Genomic DNA, 22,067 nt, shown 5'->3' with positions numbered 1-22,067 from the left:
CCGATCAGACTAGGGAGCGCATGCTCATTGACAAGCCGATGCTACATCAAAGAACACTGGTCTGGCATCGGCAGCTGCTGTTGCTAGAGACGAGATGGGGACTTTCTTAGGAGCTTCGTCAATTGTGATGGTGGGAATTACTGATCCTGAGACTAATGGAAGTGTTGGCGTGCATAGAGGTTCTGGCCCTTGCAAACGACCTCTCTCTCCGTCGTGTTCGGATGGCCAGCGACTGCTCTAATGCAGTGAGAAGCATGGAGGGCTCTGCACTGGGAATTTGTGGCCGTATAAGGAGAGGAAGTTCGTACACGAGAGAAGGGAAGCAAACTCTGACGCACATTCTTTGGCGAGGAGTAGTTTGTACAACTCGTTAGGGATGCATGTGTGGTTGCTTGATTCCCAGGATGGCGTGTGTAACTCATACTCTATTTCTACTTAGTGAAGTTTTTCTACCCCTAAAAAAAAAACACGATGCACAATTCCCATGCTGGGCTGTGCGTGACAAGTTGACATATTTAGTTCTGCACCCATAATTCTAATACCCAGAGTCGAAATCTGAGAACTCCCATGTTATCCCAATTTAATCGAGTCACTACTATTTGGTTTACCTAAATACCTAATTAAAGCAGAATAATGGTAAATAATGGATCGTTAAGTTTTACAATGGTAGTTGTCGGACTTTTCTCCACAAAAAAAAAAAAAAAACTTCTCCAACTATGGGGCCACAATATCACTCGAAAAAACCTATTATCCCCATAACACATTTGTCAATCCTAATACAATCGTGACTTCCTCATTTAAGATAATTTAAATTTGGTTCAATAACCACTTTGCTTTGTCTTAAATAATCTCCTGGGTCTGCTTCATGCCATATCCTTCTCACATATTGAATTTATTGCCCAATATATTTTCTATATGAAGCTTTATTTTTTTCAACATAAAAAAGCTTACTAACAATCCTATTATTTTAGTGTTAGGATCTATTTGGATGAGCTAAAGTTGAACGCTAATCTTTAGCATCTATTAGCACTCGTACCTATCCTAGAATTTTTAAATCTTGACTAAAGATTAGGCTATCCATCAACATTCTTATCTGGATGCACTAGCACTAAATTTTAGCACTTTTGAACGTGATCCAAACACTCCATAGACTAAATACCCGTCAAAATCAAGTACACATGGAGTATCTCGACATAGACTGTCTCCGACGTACTTAGAACCTTGCATTTGTTTGTACGTGAATATTTTATTGATTACCGACAGACTTAACCTTTTCCTCTACGAGTCTAGTATAAACCTTCACGTGAAATTCCTCCTGCTTCGGCCCAAGCCAAAGCTCACACTAGGTACGTGTCCTGCAGCGGCTGCACCGGGAACCCCACGCCTCCCGAGCAAAAAAACACGCAGAAAATCTGGTGACGCAATCGGCAGCCTGACACTCTCACTCCCAGCGCCCGCCAGCCCGCCGCCGTTCCCTCCGCGCTTCCACTCCGCCCGCGGCCCGCCCCTCCCCGCCGCGGCTCCCTCGCTCCTCCCCTTTCAGCCCGCCCGTCCGTCCAGCGGAGTGCGGAGAGATCCGCTCGGGAGTGGATTGGTTCCCTCCTCCTCTGGTGAGCGATTCCTGCCCGAGCTTCTTCCTTCCTCTCCTGCTGCGCGCGAGATCGACGTTAACTCGCGCAATGGGGCCTCCGGGTCCCCAATCCGTAGTTCATCTCCCAAAAATTTTCCCGGGCTCGCCTTTCGAGAGCTCAATTTTCGGGGGTTTATAGTCGGGATGCGATTGGTGGTCGCATTTCGTGGAAGAGGTGGCATTTTGCTCGAATTCTGCCGCCCCTGTGTCGGAGTTTGGAGAACTCGTCGTCGTTGATGTCGCTGCTCCTCCTCCGTTCTGGTTCTGATAATACAGCGCGGTAAACTAGAAGGATTGGGTTTGCTAGTGTGCTAGATTAGGAGTGGATGCTTTGCGCTAGGATGTTGTTCAGTGAAGTGTGTACGTAGTTCTCGGTTTTTACGGGCACCTTTGTTGATGGCAAGGTGCTACTTGGGGGAATAAGTAATTGGATTGAATGTGGCATCTTGCTTTCTCTTTTTTTTTCTTTTCCCTCCTGAGGGTTTCTTGAATTCTGAGGTTAGTAGATTATTTCGCTCCTTGGATCCACTAGATGAAGCTAGGGCCGTTGTGAATTGCAAAACAGTGAGCTTGAATGTGAGCTTTTGCAATGGTCTGATGTTTGTTTGGCTTGTTGTCCGGCTCAGTTTTGGAGACCTGCCACTGGGTTGGCTACTTTCTCTTGATTGGGTGGGTGTATCTTTTCATCCACAAGGTGATGGATTGGGCAGATTGGGCTTTGTACTGCAGCAAATATGGGCAGCTTTAAGTTTTGGGGTCCTTTTTGGGCCCTTTCTGTTTGGTTCATCCTGTTTGGTTGCTCTCTAGGAAGGTAGTAACTATGCTAGCATGTAGTTATTGGTTGGATAATTTCGTGAAGCGATGTGATGGATTGGTTACTTTGGGCAATGCATAGTTCACAACTCAGGCTTCTTTTATTACTTTCCATATTTTTGCCCTTCATTTGCAGTATATCCACAACTAGTCCCGTACAAGTGATACACGTCAAATGCCCTTTGAATTTGGGTGCAATTTTTTTTATTTCTGTACTAACAAAATCATCTTTGCAGATATTTCAAATGGATTAGTCTCAGTCTGATATCTCAGAAAAAAAGAGCATACCTACGTGCCGTTTGAGAGACTAAAAAGACTACAGAGATGCCCCCCTCACCATCACCTAGGAGATCTCTTAAAGAGTTTTCCCACAAAAGGGGGCATAGTTTTGGAAGCATTCTGCCTGCTAAACCGAAGGATGACGAACTCATATTGTTCACCAATATGCAGAAACACGAGAGGGACAACTTCTTACTGGAACCAGCAGAGGATTTTGATGAATCGATCTGTAAGCTCATAAATACCATCCTTGTAATCTGCCTACAGTTATTGAAACATTGTGCTTCCAAGTATGAACTTCATTATAAGATTGATATTTACTGTTGTTCTTTATTTCTGGCCCTGCATATCAGCAAAGTTGAGTTATTTTCGGGATTTAAAGCTTGGTGTCAACATAGCTGCACGGGGGGAAAGCCATGATTTGCTTAATGCTGATGGTGAAAGAAATGATTACGATTGGTATGTACACTTAATAGCACATGTTTCTTTGGTTTGCTCCATGATTAATACGTATTTTATTTTGTTTAGCTTCAACAAATTTTATATGTTTAAACAAATATAGTTTATTGAGCTATGTGAGGTTCATATCTCTTGCTTAATACGTCTGTTATGTTTAGTACAGATTGGCTCTCGTCATCTCATGTTGAGTAGTTAAGCAGCGAATTACAAATTGCTCAGTCTTCTGGTTAATTTGATGCTGTGGCTTACTGGTGTATGTAGTTCAGGATATGAGATAGATCCTCATCATCTTACCCTTGACATCAAATGCATACTCCTAGAATCAAGTAATTTGAGAGCTAAACACATGATTTGAGAGTGGTGGTCTTCGCCATCAACCTGGAGCTGTGATACCGAAAGTAGAACACCGCTCACCGCAGGAGAGACAGTGACTGGGGAATGTTCCTTGATAATTCCTCCATGCCCTTTATTGTTGATTCCTCCTATTGTTTAGGGAGAGGGGTTACCTAACAATGATATATGAATGCATGGAAAGTAATAGAATCGTATCAAACTCACACACTGATTATTTGATGTGCAAGAAACTAGCTATGCAGCAGCTTAGTCTGTGCTACCCCTATGTTTAGAGTTCATTGGGTGCGCCAGACCAACCATAGCACTACAGTTGTACTGTAGGCCCACCAAACATCGTGGATCTTTTATTATTCATTACTAAGCATTATGTTAATGTTCTGGATTTTCAGTAAAATTGGTGCTTTTATTCTGTCTACTGAAAAATATTCTACCATGCCACATACAAGGAATGGATGCCTCTACCAGACTACCTGTCATTTTATAATTGCTGGCTAGGCCACATAATTAGACCGGTTAGTCCACGTTTTCAATACTAGGTGCTTGATCAACGAATAGTGGTTATCAATCTGAGTACTAATAAGTAATAACTGATTGTTAGAACCTGTTAGTTCTGCTCATTCTTGGCATGCAGTGAGTTTATATGGACAATTGAGTTCTCCCTTTTTCACAGACATGGCATGTGCTGTTCTGTTGTTGAGTAGTTGCTTTATAGCCAAACATTCTCGTCTCTGCTGAGTAATGGTTTCTGATTGATGTGTGATTCCTGTACACCTCAAGAAGCTTCCTGACCTAGATTTCCTCTTTTTTTTCTCTGTCAGTTCGTTTTAGATTTTTGTATCTGAAGTGGACACAGAAAATATTGCAAGGCTCCAACAGTATGGTGTGCTATGCCGCTTGTAGAACTGCACCTTTCACATAATTGGTTTAGCTTCTAAGGCTTTTGTCCTGTCTAAAACAGTAAAACTCCACTTACCTATAGTTCTTGTGTCATGTGGGGTGGGGCCAGGGGCACTGGGGCAGCTACAGCTAGCACATGAACCAGGGGCCCGCAGTCCAGGGCTGGCGGCTGGGTCTGGCTTTACCTTGGTCATCAAGTTATGGAATTTGAGTTTCAACTCAGTATCTCCTTCATGTCTCAAGGCTCAGGGCCTAAACCACCCACATTGCAACTTGCCTATAGTTTTATTGGCTTTTTATATGTTGGATGTAAACCATTACGTGCCATCCATCTAACTTTTCGCTTAACAGGTTGTTGACTCCACCAGAGACCCCACTTTTTCGTTCATTGGATGATGAAGAAGACCAGCGCATTGGTATGGCTCTTAGGGGCAGGACGCAGATTAAGCCGATATCAATTTCGAGATCATCCACCGTGAGTGCTTACCTCATGACAGGTTCCTGGTATTCAGAATTTTCAATTGACAAGACCTACCTATCAGGTGTGAATATCTCCTTTCTGATTTTACACAGATGGAAAATACTCGAAGGTCTAACAGAAGCAGTGCAAGCCCAAGTAGGCTTAGCCCTTCACCACGCTCATGTAGCAGCACTGTGTTGACTAGGACAAGATCATCAAATTCATCTTCAAGATGCAGCCCGCCACTTACTTTACAACCAGCAACACCGTCACGAAGGTCTTCAACTCCAGCTTCTAAGACATTAACACCTCCACGGAGGTCACCAAGTCCTGCTTCAAGGAGGATGAGTACTAGTTCAAGTGACCCAGTTTCAAACGGAAGAAGGGGAAGTTCGCCAGTTAAAGCCAGTCACAGGTCATCTTCACCGAAACTTCAAGGTTGGCAGTCAAGTCATCCTGGTTTCTCTTTTGAAGCACCTCCGAACCTACGCACTTCTCTGTCAGATCGTCCATTATCCCGTTCAAGGGGTGGATCTCCTTCATCTTTCAGTGGATTGGACATGAACTGGAGAGGTAGAAGGCAATCTATGTCTCCTACTCCATCGAGAAGAGCCAGTTCTACCCACAGCAATGACCGAGATCATTTCAGTTCGTACAGCAAAGCATCTGCAACATCGTCTGCTGAAGATGATCTAGAGTCCACACAATCTATACCAAATAGTTACTCCGGTAGCACAGCTGCAAGAAAGAACTTGTCAGTAATGAAATCCAGAACTATTGCATCACCTAAGAAGCCATCCAAGAGTTTCTCCCCTAGTTCTGCTCCAAAGAGGTCCTTTGATTCTGCAGTTTGGTTGATGGTAAGCATTGTTCTGTTTCTTTCATATTTGGTACGACGATGTAATATTTGTTTTTGCACCACATGGTAGGATCCTCCTTCGAAGCCAATTAGTGATGCGCTTAGTAAAGGTTGAAAAACCTTGCTGTTCATAGTTATTTTGTTCCTTTTTACTAATATCGTTTTTACTCGTTGTGGCAAGATGACACACATTTATATTTAAGATACTTAACTTTGCGTGAAACTACGTTGTCATTGCCTTTGTTTCGCATGATCCTTGGAAAACAGAGATGTTTTGTACTTTGCTGGTATTTTGTGGCCAGCGCTATATTTGATCAGTTGTAATACTGGCTTCAAATGACCTTGTTCGTTATTACATATCATAAGTTGTTCTGTAGTCATTCATAATTCAATATAGCTTCTCTTGTAGAACTGCATTTGTTACGCACCTAGACTGATTTATTTGTGCAGTGAGAACCCCTTCTCGTGCTTGATGCCTTCCTTTTGGATTGTCCGCGATATAACAAAATGTTATACATATACTCCTTTTCTAGGACCATCGCAAAACTCCTCAAGATAAGTTCAGGCCACTTCTATCAAGTGTTCCTTCCACCACATTTGGTGTTGTCAAAGGAGATGATATACACTCGTCTATGTTGTCGCACAATTCCTCACTTGCAACAAGCAGTAATCTAAGCTCTGAGTACGGTGTCACTTTTGGCCCTTGTATGGGTAATGACCAAGAACAGAGTGATGTAGTTGGTGAATGCGAAGCAACTCCTAGTTCCGTAATTTATGAGGATATATCTATAATTGATAAATTGGATGGATTGAATGAAGGACGCGGTTGCCATCAGTGCACTTTATCAACTACTCAGAGTGGCCCAGAATCTCCGAGCTCAGTAAAATATGCAGAAAGCACCATAGAGGGCCTCAATATGGAAAGAAGTAGGATAGCTCAGACTTCATGTAATGTTGTAAGTAGTTCTAAGGTCGGAAACACTAAAATGGCAACATGCACTAGGTGCGGCAAGTCACTCAATGCAATAGAAGACGGTGAAGAAGCTAATTTCTGTGAAGAATGTGCTTTAGTAGATGAGGTTCTTTTTGTGGACCCCAAGACACAGACTATGGAAGAAGGACATCAACAGGACCACAAAACTAAAAAATTTAAACCTTGCATTGCATGGGAAAACCCTCATATAGCCTCAGATTGCATTGAAGATATCAAGAAGTTATCTCTTGACAGTCAGCTGGCGAATGATGAACCTCAAGCTGGTTGTCCGCAAAAGTGTCTTCAATCTCAGTCAACAATGGATACAACTGACAGGTTGCTGTTACAGCAACATGGGGAGAATGTTGCTCAAAATTTGAGGCCACATGATACTGGAGACTCCCCACAAGGAGATAGCATTGATATTTCACCTCATCAATGTAGCGTAACTGTCTGTCAACAAAAAGAACCAACATCTGTAGTTGAGTGTGATATTTTAAGAGACCAAACTACCAAGCACCGCAACGAGGCGTCGAAATGCCTGCTGGAGTCAATGTATGAAGGCACTAAATTTGTCTCTGATACACTTACCATTGACAGTTCTCATAAAAGGGGATCAGTTGAGCATCTAAATCTGAAGGCTGAAAATACTGAGGGTGCTGGGATTTCAGTACTCTTATTGCAGAAGTCAAGCAGCAACAAATGGCCTGTTGTAGAAGGGAGACCCTTATCTGCTACCAATGTTCTTTGTTCAGAACCCTATTATACAAGGGATAGTGTCAGTACACAGAAGCGTACCACTGGATGGGACAGCTCGTCAGCTGCTTCTTCCATTGATCAAGGGTCTTCAAGGCAATCAGTACATCTGGAGCGCCTTAAAAGTAGTAATCGTTATGACTTTGAGAGGTCTCAAATAAGTAGTACTGTGAGTTGCCAAAGCATTGCATCCATGTCAGATGTGTCAACCAGCAATCGTTCAGTTTCAGTTTGTCCTCAGAGTAATGCGATTGTAGATATTGGCTTCCTAACTGACAATTCAGAAAGCAGTGCTTCAAGAACCATGAATTATACTGAGGAATTTGATGAGTCGTGTAAGTACACTCTCTCAAGTGCTATAGAGTGCTGGTCCGCTGCACAGGCTATTGTTAATGACGATGGTGATTCATTTGGAGATGTAGCAATTCAGAACCGAAGTACAGGTGGGAAGGCTCACAAAGATAACATAAGTGCGAACTCATGTTCATTAGATATGAAAATGCATAGCAATATCCCACTGTCTTTGCCTCCAGAGGAAAGTTGCATACAAAAAACTGAAGAAGGTACATCTGCCATCACTCAGTGCTGTTCAGATGGCACACCAGAACATCCTGACGAGTGTGGCATTGATAATCAACAAACGCAGTATGAAGCAGTTCCATCTTCTAATGAGGCAAATAGGTTAGATGATGGTTGTGTGTCTGTGATCTCTGAGGAGGATTTATTGATTTCTGCAACAGAGGATAGCACAATGGAGCTTCCTGGTAATGGTATGTATTCATGACTTGCTAACTTTCATATTCACTTGTTAGCTCCACAAGTTCTGTGTTTCTCTCACGCTTTCATATTCATGGCGCGTATTGCAATTTTTTTATGAACATGTACAACCATTTGATAAACATATTTTCAGTGATTAGATTCCATTTGGCATTCCAGTGACTTCCCATTTTTTTTCAATAGCACTTATTTTCTTTTCTCAAGATTTAGACATTGGAGTTAGGTAGCAGCATCTTTTCATAGTGATTTTGTTGCCAGTAAAACGTGGTTGCATAACTTTTTTTTTTTAAGTTGTCTTAGTGTCAGTGCTTGTCAAAAAACCAAACTCACTATTTTGAGGATATAAGTGCAAACAAGAACAAAATAAAAAATGGTAACTGGAATGAGACCCAGTAACCAGCTGGTACTGGCCATACTGAACTGGACCAGTAAACTTGACTAATCTGGTTTTTGTATCCTTGATTGTATTGCAACCAAATTCATGGTTCACACTAGAGTGATGAAGAAAAAAAGATTCTGACTGGTTAGTTAGCGCGGCAAGGCAGATGCAGGCTGCCATCCATGTAAAGGCCGGGCCGTCTTTTATTAAAGAATAACACATGGTTAGAAAAGTATTGTTTGCTAAGCTTGTGTAAATCTAGAATCAGACCAAATATTATTCACGGCTGTATTTAATGCGTGTGTAATGTAGCCTCAAGGGACATAGTACAATCTAATGAGAGGGAGGGATGAGCTGTATGGGCAGAGATAGCATGCACACCACACATTTGTTTAACACTTGGTATCAATAGTTTAATGCAATTTTTGTGTGCTTAAAAGTCTACCAACTAAGGTCAGTAACACATTTCTGTCTATCCTCCCTGTATTTATGCTGCAAGTCCAGCACATTTTCAATTTGAATTTGATTTAGTCTTGTTTGGTGTCTGTCAGTTAATTAACACTGATTTATGTCTGACCTGTAGAAAAATCACTGGCTACAGTTCGGGGATCAAGGGAACAAATTCAGAGATGCTTCACTTTGGAAGAGGCTACTGATACAATTCTCTTCTGCAGTTCCATTGCTCATGACATTGCATACAGGGCAGCAACAATTGGGCTGGAGCGAGAGCAACAATCAGAACTTGCTTCTGCTCCTCGCCCAACAGTTACCATGGTAGAACAGCCCATTTCAAGGGGTGATACTTCACTGCAGCCACCCAACAGACGAATGTCAAGACATCGTAAAAGATCAGAAGGTGGAACTGTAACAGAAACTGACAAGTTGGAAGTTGTCACTAAAGATCCTGTATCTGTGCAACCAGTTCCTGAATTGTTAAGGACATCCGACAGCATGAAGCCTCCAAAGGTTGAATCAAAGTGCAACTGTGCAATTATGTAGAGTTTCCTATCAACCCAAGGTACCAAGACACTTATGATTGTAGTTGAAATCCATGGTTGGTACTTATTATTTGCACGCAAGTCAGAAACACCGAAACGAACCTACAGCCACCTGTTTCAATCAGCATCAGCGACCTACAAAAGATTGTGGTAGTGGTGGATTTGCTCTTTATTGGAGGGTGATAAGGTGACGAGCCATTCTTTTGTAAATTCTTGCTTGTCCCTTTTTCTCTCAGTGTTTACTCCGATTTTACTTGTCAAGTCGTCCAGTTTTAGTGTTCATGCCCAGTGCGCGAATTTCAGTTCCTCGCAAGGAGAGGGAGTGAAATTTCTAGTTCAGATGTTTGTGTTCATTTGTGTATTCTTTTGCGACGAATGCGGTCGTGCCTTGTTATGCAGTCGTGCATTTGTGGAGTGCACCCAGTCTGTTTGCATACCTGACAGGGAGTGCAGCGCAAGTTTAGGTTTTGACTCAAATGTAAGACAGTGTATCTATATATTGGCATAGGAAGTTGTAAATGTATATTGGTTTGTCTAAATGGTGTTGGCGAAAAAAATAAAACCAAATGGAAATGTTCTGTTAAGCATGCGTCATTTAAATTCACAACTGAGCATTTTGGGCAAGTTAAATTATGGAAAATCCAGTCATTCGATACATCGTGCTTTTGAAATAGCTTGTCTGTACTCTCTTTGGTCATAAACACCTGATGATATGGACAAGAGGCTCAAATTCTTGAAAACATTTAGTTTGGAAAAAACAAATAGCCCATGCGTAGGATCTTAAAAATACTTTTATAATCTAACTGATTTAAAAAACATATTCTAATAAAAAAGTCAAACTCTCATAACTCTGAAAAGTCAAAATCGTTAGTTTTTTTTTGGTCCAAGGAATTATGAGAGCTAACGTTTTGCGGCTTTTGAGTTTTGACACGAAATTTCTCACCGTTGCCAAATTCAGAACCTAATAGCTTTCGATTCATTTGACAACGAAGTTTTTTTGAGAAACATTTGACAACGAAGCTGGCACAACTATTCACCTAATCAAGCGCCTTCATTCAACTACCCTAAAGTGTTGCCCATCTCATTAAATCCATTAAGCGCATGTAGCAGTGGGCTCTCTTCTCGGTGAAATCGTGAATAATCTTGAAAAAAACTCTTTATAGTTTTAGTAATATATAAAAAAATTCACAAATCCGGAGGATACGTTGACATAAAGCATACACAATGTCAAGACCAAACCTGATTATGTGTGTATGAAAACAACAAAACGGAAAGAAATATCCCCTCATTTTCAAACTGTAAGTCATTTTAGTTTCTCTGGATATATATTTTTACAATATATTTAGATATAGTGTATATTTAGATGTATAATAAAAGTTATGAACCTAGAAAAACTAAATAATCCATAATATGAAACGGAGAGAGCAGTGCATAAGGGATGAAAAGTACAGAAAGATTAAAACATACATATTCCATGTTTATATTTTTTAAGAGTATCAAATGTGCATCTTACAAACAAACTTGAGCCTAGTTTTTAAGTATGCATATTTGTACGTAACCGTCTGCATGTGTACTATGTTTCGAAAAAAAATTTCTCTTGATAGAAATACAATAAAATCAAATAAGGAAAAAAAATCTAGAACCCAGAACGGAGGGGCCCAATGTGTGTAGCGTTGCAGTAACGCGGTTGCAGGTTTTAACGTTCAACTCGTCCTAGATCCGTTCCGTTCTCCTTCCCCGCAGCGGCCTCCGTCCCGTCCCGTTCCGTTCTTACATTTCTCGTCCCGTCCGCCCCCGCCCCCACCCGCCTCCAGATCGAACAAACGGAAGGGGACACCGCCGGCATTCCATTCCGACGCCCCGCCTCGGAGGAGAGAAGGGAAGGGAACCCCCGCCCAGATCTCCGCCGCCCCCGCCATGCCGACGCCCGCCGACCCAGCCGCCGCGCTCCCCCTCACCCTCGACCTCGAGGACTTCAAGGTAGGTTCCCCTGCTCCCGTCCCCGTCCCTCCGATTCGGTTCTGATCTCGGCCGTCTCCGCCGCGACGCTCTCTGACCGTGTTGCGGCGTGCGGCGCAGGGGGACTTCTCGTTTGACGCGCTGTTCGGGGGTCTGGTGGACGAGCTGCTCCCGGAGTACTGCGGGGAGGACGACGCCGCGCCCGCGCCGCCCCCGCCCCCGCCCGTTCTCGGGGCGGCCCCGCCCGTCTTCCCCGCCGTCGACGAGCTTCTCGGGCTGTTCAAGCACTCGTGCAAGGAGCTCGTCGACCTCCGCAAGCAGGTCCGTCACGTTCCCGCCCCCTCCTGCCGGTGGCGCTGTGAATGCTGGCTGTGGTCTACTGCCACGGCCTGCCTACCTGACTGAATTGAGTGGTTGGTTGGCTGGCTAGCGATGTTGTCTGCACTGATGGTCCAATGTTTTCTGGTTTTTGGTTGACAGATTGACAAGAGGCTCCAAAATCTGAAGAAGGAGGTGGCGGTGCAGGACGCGAAGCATCGCAAGACGCTCGGGGAGGTAAGTTACCATGCTTGCAGGGTTTTTATATTTGTCAATGATTATTGCAGTAGGTGTTGTTCTAGGAAAATAATTAATGACAAGTAAACGGATATGTGTACATGGAACAGAAAGAACTATAGGAAACCTATTGCTCAGAAAGAAAAGCTTAAATTCCTTTCAATTGTGGCCTTAGATGACAGTTGCAGATCCAACAGAGTTGTTTCACGTATATGTCTTGTTGCCTTTGTTATTTCTTTCCTCATGTGGGATCCTCAGATAAGAAATCTGTTTCACTTGTGAATAATTTGATGTCTTGGCACACTCTGTTCACCCCTTTCTGCAAATATCAAATCAGCAGAGCAGATTTTTTTTCAGTTGCAGAAAAGAGATCCCTTACCTTTTCGTTATATAATGAAGGAAAATCGATGAACTGACCCTACTCTTTGCCATATTCAATGAGTCACATTTAACTGTACACCTTTCTGGTTCAGGAATAGGGTTTAAACAAGGGAGGCCATTTGTTCTTATCTTTTAAATGACCAATAGAAATGGCATTCTGTAATGAAAGTTACGACCACATGAGTGAGTTGATTAATTGACCAAATAGTCAGCCCTCAGTCGACAGTTGCTATGCATTGGATGTATTCATTTTGGAGAAGCCATGGGAAGGGAAAACACTCCCCCCTGTCTCCATCTTAACATACTACGAAACATAATACGACAGGGGCAGATTGCCCTCTAGTTGTTGGGCTTTTCCTGTTGAGCAGAGGCTCTAGTTGAAGCCCATTTTGGTGGGCAGAGGCCTTTACTGAATTAATACTTGGCAACCCTAAACAAGGTTGGGATTGTATACATGCTAGGTGGAAACACTAGGTAAACTTTGGAAACACTAGGTGCTATATGTTTGCAAGGCGTCACCTAGGTGATGAGGCGCTCGCAGGGGGCAAGGCATCCCCGATGCCTAGCCAAAAGGGGAGGGAGGGAGTGAAGAGGGGGCACGGAGAAGAAACAAAGAGCAAGGAGGTGAACCAGCAGGCAGCGCGGCTCTCTTTCCTTCTTTCCCATACTCGCCGGCTCCAGTGCCATTGCTACCACAGCTCTGCCCACTAGTTCCAGAGCAATTGCTGGCACAGGTCTGCCCCTGCTCAGTTGCGGTGGTAGTGGTCTGGAAGGGGGTGGTGACGGGTCTCTGTTTGAGTAGGGGGAACTGACCAATTCATGGCTGGCAGAGGCACTTGGGGTGGCGTCCTCATCTGCTCGTCGTTGCTTCTGCAGGGTGGTGGCGTCGGGGACTGGAAAGGCGGCACAGAGGCAAGACTCAAGAGGGTAGGGTATGTGTGGTGGCAGGGGGAGGGGTTCTTTATGGGCTTTTGGCATGAGTTGGGATTTGGTAGGCTACTGGGCTCATCTGTTGTTGTGGTTATGGCCCATAAGCTTATTTTTCCTTTTCTTCTCTAATTTATTTGTGAGTATGGTGTCTGCCTTGCCCGCCTTGCCACCTCGCCTTAAGCGCCTAGACGATAAGAGTGTGATAGGTCGCTACGGCTTGGCTTAATGCTTTAAGAACATCGGGCCAGAAGTCCTAATGAAATTCAACTTAGAATGACCATTCAAACTAATTGAGAGAAGACGACCAACCTCTTGATCAGTATATTCTTGTATACAATTTAACAAATGATGTCGAACAAGTGATTCATGTTTCTTTTTCTTATTAATTGTTTTATTGTTCTCTTCAGCTCGAGAAAGGTGTGGATGGATTATTTGATAGCTTTGCTAGATTGGATTCCCGCATATCCAGTGTTGGTCAAACAGCTGCAAAAATCGGTGATCATTTACAGGTAATTTCTTCTGTGCAGGATTGATGCCTGTAAATATTGTACATATTATATGATTCTGAGGTTATGACTTTGCTCTTAGGTTTGGTTTCTTTTTTTGTTAATTTTATGTTTAATTTCTGCTTCTCTTGTCTTTCAGAGCGCAGAATCCCAGAGGGAAACTGCTAGTCAGACTATAGATCTCATCAAGGTAACGTACTTGTTTGATGCTAGTATGTTAAGTATTTCCATGGGATGATGTTTTTGCAGGTTGTTAACTTAAATTGAAATATGCTTCTATTGCAGTATCTGATGGAGTTCAACAGCACACCTGGGGACCTTATGGAACTTTCTCCTTTATTTTCTGACGACAGCCGTGTTGCTGAGGCTGCTTCAATTGCACAGAAATTGCGTAAGCTATAACTGAGCTGTGACAAATTCTTATGCTGTTTTTCTTTCCTTCTGCAGGTTAACACATTAGTTGATCAATATTTTATGGAAAACACCATGCTAAGTTGATATCTGCATGTATTTTCCTAATTTGTATACGGTGATTCTTGTTTTTTTAGCAGCATTGCTGGGCATTTATAATATCTAAGCAGGATTCTTTCAAGAAAAGTAGTAGTATTAGCATTTTCTCATGATGTCAATGAACTCTAGTGTGTTCGCACATTAAGGTATAGCATATTGCTCAAGTAGTTGCATGTTTTCATAATGTAGGATCATTTGCCGAGGAGGATGTTGGTAGACATGGTGTAACAACAGCTGTAGGTTCTGCAAATGCAAGCCGTGGTTTGGAGGTTGCTGTTGCAAATCTCCAAGACTATTGTAATGGTCAGTTTGTTTCCTTTCAGCCTTTCTATAGAGATTCTGTTAGTATGTGGTGGTGAATTATTATCTTTTGTGCAGAATTGGAGAATAGATTATTGGCTCGGTTTGATGCTGCATCACAGAGACGAGAGTTGTCTACAATGGCAGAATGTGCTAAAATATTGTCACAGGTGTGCATTTATGCAAGGAACAGAGTACTGCATCATGCTCAGATTGCTTGGTTGAAGGGAAAGATTCAAATGGAGTGCATTTTAGCTGTGCTCACTGAATTTTAGCAGCAGCAGCAGCAAATCCCTCTCATGGTCGTTAGTGTAGAATTCCATGAATTCCAGCATAGATGTAAAAATCACCTGGTTCATATTTGCAATTGAGTTCTTGAGCTGACTATCGGAGGCCAATGAAATGACCATCTTGTTTTCAAATTGTTGAGCTATTAGTTTTTTTAATACAAAATGTAGCTGAAAACATAGGTATGAGGTTTTTAGTGGCCTTACGTACTGGTGAGCTAGGACTTGTCAGTTAGAAAATTGTGAGCATTTGAAATTGTGTTTGGGCTTGAACAACGCATAGGCAACTTGCTTGCTAGATATGCCTGAAAGGCTAATTGGATAAAACTAAACTATAAACCTCTGCAAACTTAAGAGCCACATGAGTAACTTTTGTAGAAAGGAAATTAAGCTTATTAGTTAAGGCCGAATATATACTTGCTTTTTGGTCCTGGGTTTAGCTTTTGTACCCCTGTTAAGTCTAAGGGTAGGTGCTACTTTATGCAGGCCTATAGTACTATCTAATTTTCTGTATTAATTTCAAGGGCTTACTTGTTTTTCTAATATATAGTTTTCACGATACATTGATTACAGTTCAATCGGGGAACCAGTGCTATGCAACATTATGTTGCAACACGGCCAATGTTTATTGATGTTGAAATTATGAACACTGATATTCAAGTTGTTCTGGGGGATGAGGGGCTGCAAGCTGACTCCAATTATATTGGGGATGGTCTAGCTCAATTGTACAAGGAAATTGCGGGTATTTATGGGCTATATTATTTACAGTACTTGTTTTGGAGCTATATTTTGATTTTACTTTTGGTAATCTAAGATATCATGCTTCTGTTCAGATACTGTGAGGAGAGAGGCAACTACAATAACTGCTGTTTTTCCTTCTCCAAATGAGGTCATGGCAATACTTGTGCAGGTAGGTATTTTAAATGGCACTCTGAGTCTGTATGATTGCTGTGATTTATAGAATAAATTGAGTGATTTACTCTTGTAATTTGCATTTCAGAGAGTGCTAGAACAAAGGGTAACAACTATTCTTGATAGAATTCTGATAAAGCCGTCTCTTGCTAGTTTGCCTCCTCTAGAAGAAGGAGGCCTTCTACAAGTAAGTGTTGTGCTCGATCATATTTCCATTGTGGCTTTTTGCCACATCATGTATGATGCCTTGCTGATCTCAAACTAAAATGGCAGTATCTAAGAGTTCTGGCAGTTGCATATGATAAAACAAAAGAATTGGCCAAGGATTCGCAGTCTATTGGTTGTGGGGATTTGGATATCGAAGGTATCTCTTGTATTTCATACATTTTTTCTTCTTTTCATCTTTTATTGTTCCATGCTATAAATCCATGCAACTTTTGATCATTCTACAGTTCATATGGTTATAGTACTACTTTTGATCCTTGACTGAATCTTAATTATGTTGGCATTTTTCTTAAAAGGAATACATGTCTTTACCACATTCTATCTGTATAATGGATCTGAATAACGGGTGATGTATTAGATAATAGGCATGTAGCATTACATCAAAACTTTAATTCATATTTGTAGTATGATTAGCAATTTCAATTACTTCTGATGCAGTAGTCGTTTGGTTTGGATGGCCTATTGGTTCATCAACTTAAGTGGTTCAATTCAATGATACCATCCTTTAACATTTTGTAAGGCAGTTGCAGATTTGTTGGTTGTCGTTATGATTTCCTCTTTTTTTTTTTCTTTCCTTAGGTCTCACTGAATCCATATATGTTGCTCACAAAGACGAGTACACAGAATTTGAGCAGGCATCACTCAGGCAGCTGTATCAGTCAAAGGTTATAAATATGTGTATTATAAAATGTAACCATTGCAAGCATTGTTTCTCTGTAAAAAAAAACTCAAGTATCTACATTATAAAATTGAGCTGCTGTGCAGATGGCTGAACTGAGAGCTGAGGCTAAGCAACAATCTGAGTCAACTGGCTCAATTGGACGTGCAAAAGGCTCATCTTTGACTGCATCACCACAGCAACTGATATCTGTCACTGTAGTAACAGAATTTGTCCGCTGGAATGAGGAAGCCATAGCCAGATGCACACTGTTGTTTTCTCAGGTTGGACCGATCCACCTAGCTATTTCTTTCCTGATTCATTACTTGTACTTGTGTATAGTGATTTCTTATGCTTGATGGTTTCATTTAGAGTTTCATTGCTGATTTTGACTATATTAACTGGCAAAAATGTTCTATATTTGTTAAACTTGAATATCTTGTGTGATGAATAGATGCCACCAGCGTAAATACACATGTTATTTAAAGTTCAGAAGGTCTTCACTCTACAACTATTTTTCCCCACAAATCCTAAAGTCTTCGATTATGAATTTTAAGCAATAGGTGTGCCAATCTGAGCCGGTAGTGTGTTTTTTCTGTTTTCTTTTTTTTTTTCTTCATATGGTACTTGCTTCTTTATTTCTCCTTAATATGATGACGGTCAGATGTTGCTGGTTCAAGGAAAAACCCACAGAATATTGTCTTATGTGTAAATTGTAAATAATTCCATATATGATATATCTTGTCAACCGCTGTTCTGCCTGGACTAATTCTAAGTGACATCTTTGCAGCCTACTACTGTTGCAGCTAACGTGAGATCCATATTTGCGTGCTTGCTGGATCAAGTAAGTAAAGAACCACGAACCACTAATATATAAACAATATAGAAGCTAATTCCTCCCAGATGACAAAGTTTTGTTGCCATAGGTGAGCCAATACTTGACTGAAGGGCTTGATCGTGCTAGAGAGAGTTTAAATGAGGCTGCAGCTATGCGGGACAGATACGTCATCGGGTCAAGTGTTAGTAGAAGAGTGGCGGCTGCTGCTGCTTCTGCGGTAAGTCTTCTTTCTTTTTCTTCAGTCTGCGGTTCATTTTTGGCAGTCAAATACGGCTCTGTCCAAAAATTATCATTATATGGGAGACTTATCTGTATTTGAAATATTTGCAGGCAGAGGCTGCAGCTTCTGCTGGTGAGAGTAGCTTTAGGTCCTTCATGATTGCCGTGCAGCGTTGTGCTAGTAGCGTAGCTATTCTTCAGCAGGTAATCTGTGCTGATAATTATTTTTAAACTTGCAGCGTTGTCTGCTAGGAAATGAAGTCAATGAACCATGTTTGAATTTTTCTGTTCCTTGTCTGTAGTTCTTCTCAAATACCATATCTCGACTACTCCTGCCTGTCGATGGTGCTCATCCATCTGCTTGTGAAGATATGGGGTCAGCAGTGTCTGTGGTTGAGGCTGCTGCACACAAAGGACTGTTACTATGTATTGATACTGTTATGTCTGAGGTGTGCACATTTTCTCCTTTCCTTATGTAAATTTTGTTAGACCACATTACTAGCTGTTTGTGCCTTGTTACTCAATGGTTGAATCACAGAAGTCACTTTTTTCATGTTACTAGCCATTCTGTATATTTGGTGATGCATAATTGCAATACTTGTGGCTTGGCCTTGTAGGTGGAAAGATTATTGTCTTCAGAACAGAAGGCTACAGATTATCGGACGCCAGATGATGGAGCTGCCCCAGATCATCGGCCAACTAATGCTTGCATAAGGTGATTTGTTCTATGTTCAATATTTAGCATGGTCCAATATAACTAACTTATGTTTCTTGGTTATTTCAGAATTGTAGCCTACCTCTCTCGTGTTCTTGAGGTTGCATTCAATGCCCTTGAAGGTCTCAACAAGCAGTCCTTTTTGACTGAGCTGGTATGTTACCAATAGAGGACCTTGATTTACTGTTCTTTTTGGGTGAATTACAGCCACGCAAGCAACAGGGTTATGGAGAAGCGATATACTACAAGACACAATTGGAAATGTTCCATTTTTTGCATTGTAGTAGAGTGATGATGCAAAATATCTATTATTCCTTCTCATGACTGCACAGCAGTGCTTTTGTCATTAGGTCTTGTGTACTTTATTGCAAGTAGAAAATCCTAGTTACATGATAGCCTTCTTCACACTTCATCCACCAGTAACCATATCAGATTTATGTGGGGTACAGAAGATATAAAGTAGATTACATTTAAGTTTGGGCCTGGTGCAGTGGTAGAGACTCTCCACTTGTGTCCTGGAGATCCTGGGTTCAAACCATCCTCTTTCCAAATTATGCAGGGATAAGGCTGTCTAGAAATTCCCTTCCCTGGACCCCTCCTTGTGTGGGAGTTTTCAGCACTGGGTGTATGCCCTTTTGTTAGATATCTAAGCTTGCACGATTGGCTCAAGCAGGTCTTTGAACTTGTACAACATATATTTAGGTCCCTAAACTTGTAAATGTGGTTCAACTGGATATGCTGGCATTAAGTTGTTGACGCAGCATAGAGGTGGCGACACCCCTCTCTAGAGGGCAAATGATGTGGTGCTCTGTGTGGGCTGATACTGATGCCATTCCGCTAAACTGCTCATGAATTCCCATGAGCAGCTGCCTGCTGTTCCTTCTGCAAGCTGAGAAAAAACTTTTGGCTTCATGGCATACACTTAATGGCATGTTTGATGGCACACCCTCGGTGTCGCTGATAAGGATGCACACATGGTGTAGGTGGCAGGAGATGTGGCTGCTTGAGTTCCACCAGTTATTGATGTGTCGCTCCGTCAACTGCTTGTGTGCCTGTCAAACATTCCACCTCACATGTGCATACCAAATTGATGCGCAAGTACCATCGCGCTTGCTCAGTTGTTTGCACAGAACACTTACTGAGGATCAACTGCCCATGACTGGCAGATGGCTGTGACTGGCCCAAAGTTTGTCATAGATGCTTCAATGCTTGGGCAGTGGATGCAATCACGGTGTGATCTTGTGTTCGGACTCGTCCATAAGGTGTCAGTTGAAATACAGTAACTAAATTGATGGCACTTTGCCAAGACAACCTCTAATGAAATGGAGAAGCCTTGAAACCGTGTTTGGAAATTGGGCCTCACAGACACATGTACACAAGTTTGAAGAACCAAATAACTAGTTTTGCAAGTTTACTGACTTGCTTGATCTGCAAGTTCAGGACCAAGTTTACTGACTTGCCTGATCTGCAAGTTCAGGACCTACTACTCAGTTTACTAAAGGAATGTATTAAAAGTGAACACATTTAAGCATTTGAGCTAACTGCTGCGTGCATGTGTGCTATTGCTGATATTCATATTGGTAATGGTGACTGCTGGTTCTGATATTCTATGCATTATTTTATTGCCATTAGGGAAATCGCTTGCATAAGGGGCTGCTTAATCATTGGCAGAAGTTCACATTTAGTCCCAGGTACTCTTCTACCATTTCCAAACAAATAAATTTCTGCACCCTTTTTTTTGGCTTCTGGTTCATAACTGTTTTCAATTCAGTTTCTCTTGAGCAATATTTTGTTACTCCTGTGATATTTTGCATCCATATTTTATTTGCTCGATTCGATAATATTGGATTCATCGATTATCTTTCTAAAATGATAAATTGAGCACAAGGATCGAGTAAACAACCTTGAGTTGATTGGATTGCAACTTTGGATAGTTTCTCTTCATTTTCCTTTGTGATCTATGTAAATTTAGGAACTTAATTTTATAAGAGAATGTTTCGTCAACCACCGTGTAAAATTTGTTCCATATATGCCATCGTTTCGAGTGGCGTGAATCAAACAAGTTTTGACACTAAAATTGGTTGGTGGTGGCATAAATGGGCCGAGTTTGACACGGTGATGGCATGAGTCCAAATATTACAAAAGCAATGGCAATTATTGAGACCATAATTGGCGCAATAGCACAAACCTCTTTTTTTTCCAAAGAAGAATGTTTTGACTATGTTTGCGCAGTCCCTACTATCTGGTTGCTTTTTAGATTTCTGTTCTTTTGATACAGATTTATTGTGTTAGGGATGAAAGTGGCTCCCAATGATCAGGTCCAGGTTGCTATTTTAATTCATAGATCATCCTGCATGAATTACGTAAATGTGCATATTTATCAAAGTTGTGATTGATGGAGTGGTCATATCTAGTTTGAGTTGAGGAACATCAAGACTAAGAGCATGCAATGCAGTAATGACTGGTGTGCATGCCAGCCATTACAAAATGGTTATCTTGGCAGAGCCTGACTTCGTAGTGCCATTTTTGTTTTATTGTAGTGGTGGCCTGCGGTTGAAACGTGACATAACTGAATATGGGGACTTTGTTCGAAGCTTCAATGCCCCCTCCATAGATGAGAAGTTTGAACTGCTGGGAATGTAAGTCTTGCATCTGGGGTTTCTGGCATGATGTTTGTGCCAATTTGTCACTAATCTTTACTCGGATCTTATGTTTGCAGCGTGGCAAATGTCTTCATTGTTGCTCCAGAAAGTTTAGCATCGCTGTTCGAAGGAACCCCAAGCATCCGGAAGGATGCCTTGAGGTTGTGTCTGCATAGAACATTTAATGATATTTCCAGAATCATTCATGGTTTTGTTAGGACCTCAGGACTGACTTTGAGGTTTGATTTACATTTCAGGTTCATTCAGCTCAGGGATGATTATAAGACGGCAAAAATTGCTTCGATGCTTAACAATATCACAGCCGAATGATTGGTACTGCAAGCGCATGATGTTTAAGCGGAACGCAATTTGTTGCTGTGGATCTAGTCTGTGCTAGACTCTAGAATGTCCGTCGGTTCTCGCAAATGGTTCCTGACAATTGGTGCCGCCTGTATAGCTGAGCTTCGTGATTACTTTAATTCTTTGGGTTCCCATTATCTGTTACCTTTTACTTTTATTTCGGGCTTGCTCAATTTGAGCTGTACATGTGGTTCAGGTTCCCAAGACACTGTACTTGTATAAAGCATTAATTATGTAGAGAAATTTATTTGGGTTGCTACACACTGTTTGTGGTATTTGCAGCCAGCCAGTCAAATCATCGTTATGACATGGCCCATTTATGGTTTCGGTTCACTGCTGTGGTCGTCGCGTGTACGGCAGGGTGCAAATAACTCTTACTACATTTTGGGATTCAGACTCTCCTCACTGACGTGTGGCACCGACTGCACTCATCACG

The 22,067-nt window shown here is 41.8% G+C and overlaps 2 protein-coding genes across 2 annotated transcripts; both read left to right on the top strand.

The window, feature by feature from the left end:
* The first annotated feature begins 1,461 nt into the window (after positions 1–1,461).
* LOC112886902 lies at positions 1,462–10,157 on the top strand. Its single transcript, XM_025952923.1, has 7 exons — positions 1,462–1,610; positions 2,680–2,951; positions 3,076–3,181; positions 4,784–4,907; positions 5,006–5,752; positions 6,285–8,250; positions 9,220–10,157. Exons 2-7 carry the CDS (start codon positions 2,768–2,770, stop codon positions 9,633–9,635), a joined length of 3,543 nt encoding a protein of 1,180 aa, XP_025808708.1. The 5' UTR covers positions 1,462–1,610; positions 2,680–2,767; the 3' UTR covers positions 9,636–10,157.
* Positions 10,158–11,382: 1,225 nt separating this feature from the next.
* Positions 11,383–21,895, top strand: LOC112886079 (exocyst complex component 5). Its single transcript, XM_025951856.1, has 24 exons — positions 11,383–11,614; positions 11,714–11,914; positions 12,074–12,148; positions 13,867–13,968; positions 14,105–14,155; positions 14,251–14,356; positions 14,665–14,778; positions 14,854–14,945; positions 15,636–15,804; positions 15,896–15,972; positions 16,063–16,161; positions 16,248–16,338; positions 16,779–16,864; positions 16,965–17,141; positions 17,648–17,701; positions 17,784–17,912; positions 18,026–18,118; positions 18,217–18,363; positions 18,532–18,629; positions 18,699–18,783; positions 20,262–20,320; positions 21,170–21,268; positions 21,349–21,432; positions 21,529–21,895. The coding sequence occupies exons 1-24, from the start codon at positions 11,552–11,554 to the stop codon at positions 21,599–21,601; spliced, it is 2,424 nt and encodes an 807-aa protein (XP_025807641.1). The 5' UTR covers positions 11,383–11,551; the 3' UTR covers positions 21,602–21,895.
* Positions 21,896–22,067: the final 172 nt, after the last annotated feature.

Source organism: Panicum hallii, chromosome 3 (assembly GCF_002211085.1).
Source record: "Panicum hallii strain FIL2 chromosome 3, PHallii_v3.1, whole genome shotgun sequence".
Classification (NCBI taxonomy): Eukaryota; Viridiplantae; Streptophyta; class Magnoliopsida; order Poales; family Poaceae; genus Panicum; species Panicum hallii.
Note: the sequence above shows the minus strand (reverse complement) of the source record. Positions and strands in the feature narration are given on the sequence as shown.

What these genes read in the sequence shown, in the direction of transcription:
- LOC112886079 (XM_025951856.1), top strand. Translation starts at nt 11,552, where the DNA reads ATGCCGACGCCCGCCGACCCAGCCGCCGCGCTCCCCCTCACCCTCGAC. An exon ending in AAATCGGTGATCATTTACAG is followed by an intron (nt 13,969 to 14,104) that starts GTAATTTCTTCT and finishes CTTGTCTTTCAG; the next exon opens with AGCGCAGAATCCCAGAGGGA. An exon ending in AAGTTTGAACTGCTGGGAAT is followed by an intron (nt 21,269 to 21,348) that starts GTAAGTCTTGCA and finishes TTATGTTTGCAG; the next exon opens with CGTGGCAAATGTCTTCATTG.
- LOC112886902 (XM_025952923.1), top strand. Translation starts at nt 2,768, where the DNA reads ATGCCCCCCTCACCATCACCTAGGAGATCTCTTAAAGAGTTTTCCCAC. An exon ending in GAAAGAAATGATTACGATTG is followed by an intron (nt 3,182 to 4,783) that starts GTATGTACACTT and finishes TTCGCTTAACAG; the next exon opens with GTTGTTGACTCCACCAGAGA. An exon ending in CAATTTCGAGATCATCCACC is followed by an intron (nt 4,908 to 5,005) that starts GTGAGTGCTTAC and finishes GATTTTACACAG; the next exon opens with ATGGAAAATACTCGAAGGTC.